The sequence below is a fragment of the Natrix helvetica genome, assembly GCF_964273705.1.
Source record: "Natrix helvetica genome assembly, chromosome: 3".
Lineage (NCBI taxonomy): Eukaryota > Metazoa > Chordata > Lepidosauria > Squamata > Natricidae > Natrix > Natrix helvetica.
In genome coordinates, this window is record NC_138549.1 from 104,850,900 (window position 1) to 104,863,018 (window position 12,119).

Sequence of the window (12,119 nt, forward strand, 5' to 3'; positions counted from 1 at the left end):
GAGCCAGATCTCGCCAAAACCACGATTGAAATTTAACCGGCTCTTTGCTGGGAGGGGGCGGGGGGAAGCTCCTTAGCCTCCGTTTCTTTTTCTGCCTCCTCGCTTCTCGTCCCCGCCCGACTTCAGGATCCTCCCTAATCATTGTGGGTTGAAAAGAAAAAAGGGAAAGGGACGCTTAAAGGTTCAAACAGTAGAGCAAACGCTTCAGAGGCAACAGTTTTCACGGGGAATTAGAACAGAGAGCCCTGGAGTTTCGCTGCCCACCCGGTCAGACCTCGCTTTCCTTGCATGATTGGCTAATTTGCTACTGCCCGGCTCCCCGGTTAGATTTTTGCTGGGAGGGGGCGGGGGGGAAGCTCCTTAGCCTCCGTTTCTTTTTCTGCCTCCTCGCTTCTCGTCCCCGCCCGACTTCAGGATCCTCCCTAATCATTGTGGGTCGAAAAGAAAAAAGGGAAAGGGGCGCTTGTTTTGAAGTGCCCGAGAGGAGGGAGGGGAGCGGGCGCTTCAAAACAAGCGCCCCTTTCCCTTTTTTCTTTTCGATCCACAATGATTAGGGAGGATAATAATCCGGCACACAGAAGAGCCGCATTAAAATGTGTAAAGAGCCGCTTGTGGCTCGCGAGCCGCGGCTTGCCGACCACTGGTCTAACCTAAGCATATAAGATGCTCGTCATGAAGGACAGGAGCAGTGACCCACATCTTTGGGATATATAATTAGGGTTTTGAAACCCTATTTTTGCTTCAAATATGGATATAATTGTTGCTTTATTATTTTGACTGACCCAGGTCATCTATTATTCATCAAATGAGTGTTAATAAAACTATCTAGCACATTTGAAAAAACACTGAGATCTGGCTTTTGTTAGTTATATGAGAAATGTGTACTTCAAACAACAACAGAATTGGCAATTTTTTCAAAAAAGATGAAAACTTCACGAGGTTTTTTTTTAAGTATAAATTTTGCTATCTGATTTGAAATTCTAGGAGATTTCCAATGGGCTCCATACCATTCCCTCCCAGAAACCCGAATATTCACTGTAACTTTCTATCTGTGTAGCTTTTTAAGCCAGTGCATGAATATTGAATATAAAGATTACTAAACTTCCAACCTAATTTTGGAAGAGCAAATTTACTCTGTTTTGATATGAAGTAGTGCTATGTTTATGGCTGGTTGATTTGTATAACTATATGTATTGTGGAATAAAATAATTCACAGAAAAGTCATGAATCAAAAGCTTAACTATGGAGAAAATATTATTATAATAAATAGATGTTTATAACGGAAATAAGGAGAGGGCTGTCATTTTTGTTGTAGATTTAAATTTGAGTGTTAATTTAAGGGAATCACAGGTTCATAAAATGAGTGTAATTCTATCACTTCCAGCTTTTATCAAGGGCGGTCAATTTTTATCCTTCTCCTCTCCCCATTTAGCAGATACCTGGAAACAGAACCAAAGAATAAATCAAAGCTAACTATGTTTAGTTCACATTGAAATCAATAAGAATTAAGTTGTCCCTAATTTACCCCATTGATTTCATGGGGTCCTAATCAGTTAACATTACAGGCTTATATGTCAGCTAACTTTTATTTATCCCTGCAGCTTTTTCTTATCTCTGGCTTAGTAGTTTCCATTTACTATTATTTTGTATTGATGCATTGTTTTATAATTCATCAGCCTCAGATAACCCAGTCACTATGTAATTTTTGTACTTTTCTATCTTTTTTGTAGAAATCTTCTATATGTTTATCCACAAAGCCTTAACTTTGCCAATCGCCAAGGATCTGCTCGGAATATTACTGTCAAAGTGCAGTTTATGTTTGGAGAGGATCCAAGCAATGCAATGCCGGTATGGTGTGTGTGTGTGTTCCATTTTGATTTTGATGGTATAAATTATCTATGTTTTGTACATTAGATGTACATCAAAATATTGTGCTATACCAGGCTGCACTCCTGCTGGGACAGAATCAGACTGGACCATTGGTTTCTCAGACTTTTTAGTTATTCGAGAATTTGTTTCTTAACTTTGTTTTGTTTTTAACCCTTCATATTATTTTAACATCTGCTCAGTTCTGCTTGTAACGTAACGGGGTTAACTTGCTGAAATGTTTGTGATCCAAGTTTTATCTGATTTTGGTTTTACTATTTATGGCACCTGAACCCTTTGTAAGCCACTGACTCACTTGGTGATTAAATGAGTAATAATTACATACCTCTGCACACACCACACACCACAAAATATGCAGCAGATATTTAAATAAATTATTTTCTTTTGAAATATTAAGAACTATTTTTGCAGTCAAATATTTTTTATTTTTAACAAGTCAGTATTTAAACTAAATCATATTTATCAAGGTTATAAATATATGCCACATAAATAGGTATCTTGATATTCATTTTTGACTTAGTGAAATTTCCAGTTCTGAAGAATAAAGAATGTTTTTTTGAAAATACATTTGATCATTTCTTTTTATAGGTAATCTTTGGAAAATCTAGCTGTGCTGAATTTTCAAAAGAAGCTTATACGGCTGTTGTTTACCATAACAGGTAAAAAGCAGAAACTTTCTGAAAAGCAACCTTTTATTTTACTTGACACTGTATATAATATTGTGAGATCAGAAATAAAACATCTTCTACATGTTACAAAGATGATCTTGGGATAACAAGAATTCCATACTTTTGATTAGAATGAAGCAGAGATTCTGCTGTTGTCTAGCCATGACCATGCAAATTCAGATAGTCCTTGCGTTACATTGGCAATTAGGACTGGAATTTCTTTCACTAAGGGAAGCAGTTGTAAAGCCTGATGCCACGAGACTACCTCACTTAATGATTGCATTCCCAGGAATCCCGATTGTCGTTGATAGCCATATCCCACTGGTCATTAGCTAAGGTCCCATCCCAAGCCAAGCCATTTCTGAATTGTTTCCTCCCAACCCTAAATCTTGGTAACGTAAGGGACTACTTCCTCTTCAATTCCTCCCACCCTCCTATTTCCCCCAGATCTGTGCCGTTTTGGCTGCCTTGCATTCTGCCATCTTTACTGGCCTTGCCACCTTCTGTTCTGTAGCCCTGTCTCCTTGCCAATCTTGCTGTCCGTGTCTGATCTTTGCCATCTTCCTCCGGATATTGATAAGGCACGCTCAGCCTGGTCTTTGTAAGACAGCTGCTGGCTGCTCCAAGCCTCCTTCCAGAAGTTGTGCCCATCTCATATCCAAATTGCATTTGGCAACGCACGTCACAGGCACGGAAGAAGGTCCTAGATGTACCAGTATGAAAGAAGGGCTCAGCTAAGTCTTTGGCATTGATGCTGCTAGAGTCTTCTTATGTGCACTTGCCTTCCAAAACCTGTTGAGAAGGCCACACGTGATAAGGCCACGTGGGATTTGGATAAGGGAAGAAGGTGTAGCATAGCCAGCAACTGTCTTGCAAAAGGCCAGTCAAGGCACACCTCATCAAAAGTGACTGAAAAAGATAATGAAAATGAGTTGGAGGCAGCGAGGATAGCAGGGCATGGGAGGACCAGCGAGTGTAGCTGGCAAAGTCAACAGAGCACAGGGTGGCCAAAAGAGCAGAGATGTGGAAGAGCTAGGCAGATGGAGGGAACTGAGATGCCTCTGGAGAGGCAGCTCACTACAAAAAGCCCTAATTTTGATCACATGACCATGGGGATGATGCAATGGTTGTAATTTTGAGGACCAAGCAGAGCTACCCTCTAACTTTGAATAGTTGCTGAACAAATGGTTGTAATTTGAGGACTATCTACATGTATCTGATCACGGGAAAGTTTTTATTTGGAAAGAATCCCAAAGAGGCCATATGATCTACCAGGAAGAGCTTTGGCTCGGAAGCTGTTGTAAATAATCTCTAAAACTGCCTTCAGTGAGAGGATATCACTGGTGATTGGAAGATTGAAGAATGCCGCGTGTAACTTTATGATCTCTTGCCAGCATGACTTTGGAATTGTTGGCAATTTGTCTGCTGCAGTCCCAAAGGTTCTTTTTCGAAAGGCAACTGGACTTTGTTTTTCCTTGAAGACGTTTTGCTTCTCACCCAAGAAGTTTCTTCAGTTCTGTTCAGTCAGAATGGAAGAAGCTTCTTGGTTGGGAAGCAAAATGTCTTCAAGGAAAAACAAAGTCCAGTTGCCTTTCGAAAAAGAACCTTTGGGGCAACTATGACCCAAAGGATGACTGACAATCTCCATAGACATTTGTCTGCTGCAGCTGTCTTCCAAAGAGGATATAGGGCTGCTTTATAAACCAATCAAACTTAAGCATTTTGTTGACAGATAAAATCTCTATTTACCTCAAAACAGATCTCCTGATTTCCATGAAGAAATCAAAATCAAGCTTCCTGCTACTCTAACGGACCACCATCATTTGCTTTTCACTTTTTACCACGTCAGTTGCCAACAGAAACAAAACACCCCACTTGAGACTCCTGTTGGCTATACGGTAAACAACTGCCATAAAATGTCTTCCATTCCTTCCTGCGTTCATTCTGACTTTCAGCATCGCAGAAATCATTTTGCTTGATATTATTTCTGTACACCTTAATTTTGAATAACGCTTAAGTCAGTTTTGATACATTTCTGGTTAATTGTTTGAATTCTTTGACGTGGCTTTGTTTGGTTTATTTTAACTTGAGTGACCCAGAGTGATGGACATGAGATAGGTAGCTGTAAAAATTAAACTACAGTAAGTGAGTACACCCCCTCACATTTTGTAAATATTTAAGTATATCTTTTCAAGTGACAACACTGAAGAAATGACACTTGGCTACAATGTAAAGTAGTGAGTATGCAACTTGTATAACAGTGTAAATGTGCTGTCCCCTCAAAATAAGGCAACAGACAGCCATTAATGTCTAAACTGCTGGCAAAAAAGTGAGTTCATCCCTAAGTGATAATGTCCAAATTGGGCCCAAGTAGCCGTTTTCCCTCCCTGGTGTCATGTGATTTATTAGTGTCACAACATCTCAGTGTGAAGGGGGAGCAGTGTTTTAAATTTGGTGTTATCACTCTTACTCTCTCATACGGGTTACTGGAAGTTCAACATGGCACCTCATGGCTATGAACTCTCTGAGGATCTGAAAAAACAAATTATTGCTCTACATAAAGTTGGCATGAAAAGATATACTTAAATATTTGCAAAATGTGAGGGGGTGTACTAACTTTTGTATTGTGTAGGTAAGTGAATAAGCAAAGATTTCCAATGTATTTGATAGGTTTAATGATGTTTTGGTTCTTTTTTCCCATTCAAGTGGATACCGATGCTACAAAACGGACGATTAAAAACAGGCCAATTCTGCCTCCCTGTTTCATTGGAGAAGCCACCACAAGCTTATTCTGTACTCTCTCCAGAGGTTAGCAACTTCCTATAGTGGGTGTGACTCAGTAAATTGGGTTAAGCAACAAATATCCCAAATATTAAGAACGTCTATTTTGAAAGTAAATTCTAGAAACATTTTAACCACATTTGTTGATTAAAATGTCTGTTTTTACTAACTATTCTTTCACCATAATGAAAGTCATAACTGATTATATGTCGAGTATGGACAAATCAGAAGACCAGGCAGTTCAAATGAATATATGGGTTTATTGCAAGCTTATGCTCTCTACAAGAATCTGACCTACTGTACTAACGTTCAAAGCAAATTGGCGGTAGATAAGAGTCAGTGGAATTCAAAATCACTTGTGGGAGCGAAGGGATTCGAGACCAATGACGCGTTTGACCCCTCCCTGGGTCTCAGCCTGGTTATCTCTACACTTTATTGTGTTTTGCTTTTTGTCAGGTGCCTTTGCCTGGAATGAAGTGGGTTGACAACCATAAAGGAGTTTTTAATGTAGAAATAATTGCTGTGTCAACCATTCATACACAGGTATGTATTAAGAGGGATCCCGCTAACACAGGGAAGGTAACAGTAAGTAAAGTTGCTCTAATGTTACAACAAAGTTTCTTATGGAATGTAGAGGTAATCCTTGACTTATGACCAGTCACTTAATGTCTGTTTGAAATGTTGATGGCTTGGAAAGAGTGGTTTATAGGTCATTGTAAATTGCTGCATCCCTGCTCATCATGTGATTGCAGCCTGGGGACTTGACAACCCATTCACACTTATGAACAGTTGTCAAGTGCTTAACAATTATGTGGATGCTATTTTCATCTCCCATGCCAGCTTCCTTGGAAAGTCCATGCTTTCTGCTCGGTTTCAACAAGATGGAGTTTTAGTGCCAAAGCAGAGAGACATTCATGCCTGGCCTGCTCTGTGCCTCCTTCATCTGCCTAAGGCAGCCCACACACCTTACTGCCTCTCCACTCTGGTTCTCTGCCAAAATCCAAGCATGCTACGCCTCTGTGCAGTTGACTGCATACGAGTAGCGGGAATTTGCAGAGGAGCTTTATCTCCCAGCAAAGAAACTGTTGGGGAGGGTTGCTTTTTTCCAAAAGTCCTGCTGTGGGGATGCCTGGTGCCAACCTCTCCCTCCCAGGAAGAGGGATCCAATCAAGGTGGCCTTTTGTAATTAGGATTGTAACTGTAATTAGGACCATCGCAACCAATTTATACCAAAATCTTTCAGTTTTGATTCTCAGATATTGATCCTTTGCGATATTCTCCAATTTCTTGTTTCCTATTTTTCTATCCCCTGGTCTTGCCAATTCAACCATACTTTTCTCTTTTCAGCCACTGGCATGTTATAAGCCAAGAGTTTACCAGTTTATATTCAGGAATGCCCTTCTTGGTTACTTTTTCAACTCTACGTCTCAACCAATTTCTTCATTACTAGTATCTGATAATTTTTAGAGATGTTCCATTTTGGTGACTATATATTATGCTATTGTTTATAATCGGTGCAATCTTCTTGCAATTCTGGTCTTGATTGCATTAGTTTGAATAGCTAAACATTAAAATTTATTATTGTTGTTGTTATTATTGATTTGTTTAGGACCCTTACCTTGACAAGTTCTTTGCCCTTGTTCATGCTCTGGATGAACATATGTTCCCGGTACGGATAGGCGACATGAGAATTATGGAGAACAACTTGGAAAACGAATTAAAGAGCAGCATTTCAGCTTTGAACTCATCTCAGTTGGAGCCTGTGGTGCGGTTTCTCCATCTTCTACTTGACAAATTAATTCTTTTGGTTGTAAGACCGCCTATTATTGCAGGCCAAATAGGTATTTCATTTAAGCTTACGTTTTTAAGTGAAAATATGCTATGAACTCCCTTTGCTGTAATATAAATTCGCTTTGATGTAATTATTCCACTATAATTTAACATGCTATAGCTCCATTCTACATGGGGCTTCCCTTGGGACGCATCCGGAGACTGCAGTTAGTTCAGAACGCAGCCGCGCGGGTTATCATGGGGAGTACACGTTACTCCCACGTAACACCTCTCCTGCGCGAGCTGCACTGGCTACCTGTGGCCTTTCGGGTGCGTTTCAAGGTATTGATTACCATCTTTAAAGCGCTCCACGGCATAGGACCTAGTTATCTGCAGGATCGCATCCTACCACACACGTCCCTGCGACCTATCCGCTCACACAGGGAGGGACTCCTTCTGGTGCCGTCCGCTAGGCAATGCCAGCGGGCGACACCTAGGAGTAGGTCCTTCTCTGTGATGGGCCCAACCCTCTGGAATGACCTCCCCCCTGATATTCGAACTACCACCGACCTCCGTTCCTTCCGTCAAAAATTAAAGACTCACCTATTTCAATCAGCTGGCCTGGCACTCTCTTAGTTTTACCTCCCAGGGATATATCTTAATTGGGTTTGGATATTTTAATTGGGGATGTTTTTAGGGTTTTTATAGTATATTTATTTCTTGTACAGCCTTATCTCCTCCATCCAAATGTATTTAACTGTTTTATATTACTGTATTTTTATCTGCATTTGACTGTACACCGCCCCGAGTCCCTTTTTGGGAGAGGGGGCGGTTTAGAAATCCAAGAAATAAATAAATAAATAAATAAAATGATAAGTATTTTCATTTTAGTCACTTCAGAAATTATCTCTTAATATCTTAAAGCTATTAGAGCTCTTCAGAGCAAGTCTGAAAAGCTTTCATTTGGTAAGTTTGGCCTCAGCTCTGAACAAAATAAAAATGAACTACCAGCTTAAGAACTTAAAGAACTTGAAATAAGCAGCAAGATGAGCAGCAAACAAATTTGATAAATAAGTAAATAGATAAATAAATAAGTGCTAAATAAGATCTCAATCTAAGAAATATATACATGGATTAAGGATCTAGATAAATTTTGAATATTGACTTATAAGATTTTGGAATTAACTATAAAAGAGCACACCTTCTGTGATGAAAGTTATTTTGGCTATCATGACAACTGCAAGTCATAACTAACAATAAGTGATAATTTTAGAACTGGTAATCTTCAAGTCATCACCATTGCCAGTGACCTTATGAAGTTATGTCGGTGCTGAAAGAATTCATTTCCATCTCCATTGATATTCATGCTTAACTCATATTTAAGATATTGCCAGATTACTTTAATGTGATGGCAATTCTTCCTCCCTCCCTCCTTTAGACAGTTTGCCAGTAGAAATAAACAACTTGATATCTAACTCTTTATATTCTTTCTAGTCAATCTAGGTCAAGCATCTTTTGAAGCCATGGCCTCTATTGTAAACAGACTTCACAAAAACCTTGAAGGAAACCAAGATCAGCATGGAAGAAATAATCTTCTTACTTCATATATTTTTTATGTTTTTCGTTTACCAAATACGTCTCCCAATTCTCCATGCCCAGGTAAATTCACTTTTAAAATGTAATTGCATTGGATTCAGATGGAAAAAGCATGATATCAGGATCTTAGTTTCTGAATCTTACCTTGGTGATCAAACATGTAGCATAATTAATAGTTAATTACTAACAGCCCCCTCCCTCAAATTATGCCAAATGTTAATTTCTTTTACATCTACTTATGTCATATTCTACAGCATCATATGGATCCATTATCTCCAGGCACAGTTGTTTAGGAGTATGGAGAGAGTATAGAGAAAGGACTGTCATTGGTTGTATTCAAGGTCATATATACAAAGTCCTTCTGTCATGACTAAACATAGATAATATGATTAAGGGAAGGATATCTATACAGGTGATCCTTGCTTTAATGACCAGTTGCTTAGCAACCATTCAAAGTTAGGATGAACTTCCTACGTGCAGCCTGTTTTTGAAGTTCCAGCAATTGCATCGTTGTCACCCTCTCACAATTGTGTGATCACATTTTCGGCCCTCAGCAGTTATGGCTGCTTCCTAGGGCACGTGATTGTTCTTTTTGACATTTTTTTTTTGCCAGTGATTGGTTTGCTTCTGGTTTCTAGACATTTTACAATGTTGTAAAATTGAGCACAATCGTGGTGACCCGGCCATTATAATCATAACTCCATATGACTACCTATAATAAATGCTGCTATATGACAGCGATGGCAAACCTTTTTTGGCTCGCGTGCCATAAGTGGGGGGAGCGCAGGGGGGTCGTGTGCGGGCGTGCTTCACCCATAATGCAATGTGCAACCCCCCCAGTGCGCATGCGCACACTACAGGCGTGACCCCCCCATTTTACATGCTTTTTTCGCCCTCCCCAGGCTCCAGAGGCTTGAAGCCTCCGGAGCGTAAAAAACCGGCCCTACGGGCAAACCGGAAATTCAGGAACGGACTTCTGGTTTGCTCAGAGGGTTGTTTTGAGCGCTCCGAAGGCTTCAGGGACCGTCCAGAAGCCTCCCAGATGCCTTCGGAGCACTCAAAATGACGCTCGGAGCAAACCGGAAGTCCATTCCCGAACTTCCGGTTTACCCGTAGGGATGGTTTTTAATGATCCCGAGGCTTCACGGAAGCTCATGAAGCCTCTGGAGGGGAGGAGGCTGTTTTCGCCCTCCCCAGGCTCCTATAAAGCCTCTGGAGCCTGGGGAGGGCGAAAAATGGCTTTAAAAAAGGGTGAACTCAGCTGGCCAGCGCGCGCATGCGCGCTGGCCAGCTAACAGGGCAGCGCCTTGCGTGCCCTGACAAATGGCTCCGTGTGCCACATGTGGCACACGTGCCATAGGTTCGCCATCACTGCTATATGACTTCCAGGCAAACTTGAATTTTTCTTCAGAATTGACCTAGTAAATGGAATTTGTAACTGTCAGTGAGCAAAATTAGCTGGGGCTACCTTTCAAAGTGATACTAGTTACATTAGTACTTTAGGTATACTCCTGTCTCTTCGCTATCTTAGCTGCTGTTTTAATGCAGTTTTTAATAGTTTATGATTTGTGTCATTTTAATCTTTTAACTACCTTATTTTTCAGAGTACAAGATGCACCTTCCCCCCCCCCCCAAAAAAAGAGGGTGAAAATTTGAGTGCGTCTTATATACTGAATGTAGCCCCACCCACCCACCGACCCCAACCTTTGGCTTCTACCACCCAGCAATTTACCTCTTTGAAGCAAACGGGGGCTTACGAGGCTTTAATAGGCTGTAGTAACCCCTGCAGCCTGAAACAGCTGATGATCGGGAGAAATTGAAAGTGAAACATGCTGTTTCCTCCATGAGGCAAATTGCTGGGAGGCAGAGGCAGATATTTTTCCCTTGTTTTGCTCCCAAAAGCTAGGTGCGTCTTATACTTCAGAGCGTCTTATACTCTGAAAAATACGGTATTTTTTATTTGTTTTATAACTTGTAAGCCACCCAGAGTCGCCTCGTAGTGGAGATGGATTGCATAAAAAATTAATAAACAAAATAAAATAAATAGTTTCTGACTCTTGCTGTGCATTTCTTTAGCTCCCAGTGGTTTAGGAGGATCAGTGCACTATGCTACCATGGCTCGTTCAGCTGTCAGACCTGCAAGCCTAAACTTGAATCGTTCCAGGAGCCTTAGTAACAGCAACCCTGACATATCAGGGACTCCAACCTCACCCGATGATGAAGTACGATCAATCATTGGAAGTAAGGTAAGATGGCTAATAATGACATCCCACTGTTAATAATTATTAAGTGTCAAATCCTGAATCCTGTTGGGCTCCAGATTTGATTTGTTTGCCTCAAATTGGACAAATTATGAGCATAGGATTCCTATTAGTTACAGAGATACTCATGTTAGATTCTTCCACTGTTAGTAGATTGCATTTCCAGATGCCTTTTTCAGCGAGCATAACGACACCAAAGAACAGATTATTTGGTCATAAACTTATCATAAGTAATTTCATTTTTCTTCCTGGCAAAGAACATTTTATAAGCCACTTTAAAAGCTTTTAGGAGGCATTTTAAAAGCCTTTTTACACCCCAAAATTTATTCACCCAAAATCAAGAGCCTTCTGAATATTTACATTAGTAGCCTACTTGCATACCAAGGGCAAGACAAGAACATAAGCACCACAGAAAAGAAACCTTTTATTTAATTAATGAAAAGGAAGGGAAAAAAGCTTCACCCCCCCCCCCCAAAGAAAAGGTTTACCTGTTGTTCTTATTAAACATTTAAACATTGGACTGGAAGAGCTCGGCGTCTTTTAGTATTCATTTGATGGTCTTGCTTAATTAAAGCACCTTGACCTTTTTTGTGAAATGCCGGAGGGACAAATGTGCACATGAAATTTACCTAGGAGATGATAAGTTTTGCATGAGCTGCCTGGCCTGAATAATTTGGCAATAAAATAGATAGAAGCTTTCTTACAGAAGCATACCCACTCTTTAATAAACTGGAAGGGCTAATGCTTCTGCCTGATAGGATCCCATAAAACTCTCAAGACATTGAATTTCAAGGCAAATCTAATTTTCCCCCCCTTTAAAATGGAATGATGCTACTTACCAAAATGTGATGTGCTCGTTGTTATATCTCACTTAAAATTGATTGAAAAAGGATAAATAATTGATTTCAAAAGTGCATTACAGGTAGTCCTTGACTTGCAGTAGTTTGTTTAGTGATCATTCAAAGTGATAAGGGCATTGAAAAATGTGACTTAGGACTGTTTTTCACATGACCTTTGCAGCATCCCCGTGATCATGTGATCAAAATTCAGATGCTTGGCAACTGGTTCAGATTTATGACCATTGCTGTGTTCCGCGATCACGTTATCAACTTTTGTGATCTTCTGATAAGCAAAGTCAATGAGCCAGTTTCACTTA

At 40.2% G+C, this 12,119-nt stretch overlaps 1 protein-coding gene across 9 annotated transcripts in view; it reads left to right on the forward strand.

The window, feature by feature from the left end:
- The window catches only part of DOCK7 (dedicator of cytokinesis 7), a gene marked incomplete at its 3' end in the record, with an annotated part of 182,067 nt that overhangs the window by 104,958 nt on the left and 64,990 nt on the right, over positions 1–12,119 (forward strand). For all 9 annotated transcript variants that reach the window (XM_081946639.1, XM_081946640.1, XM_081946644.1 and 6 more), the window contains exons 15-22: positions 1,731–1,848; positions 2,476–2,546; positions 4,315–4,453; positions 5,262–5,363; positions 5,793–5,879; positions 6,946–7,177; positions 8,601–8,765; positions 10,779–10,948. In XM_081946639.1, coding sequence (XP_081802765.1) covers positions 1,731–1,848; positions 2,476–2,546; positions 4,315–4,453; positions 5,262–5,363; positions 5,793–5,879; positions 6,946–7,177; positions 8,601–8,765; positions 10,779–10,948 — 1,084 coding nt within the window. The remainder of the gene's footprint in view (positions 1–1,730; positions 1,849–2,475; positions 2,547–4,314; positions 4,454–5,261; positions 5,364–5,792; positions 5,880–6,945; positions 7,178–8,600; positions 8,766–10,778; positions 10,949–12,119) is intronic.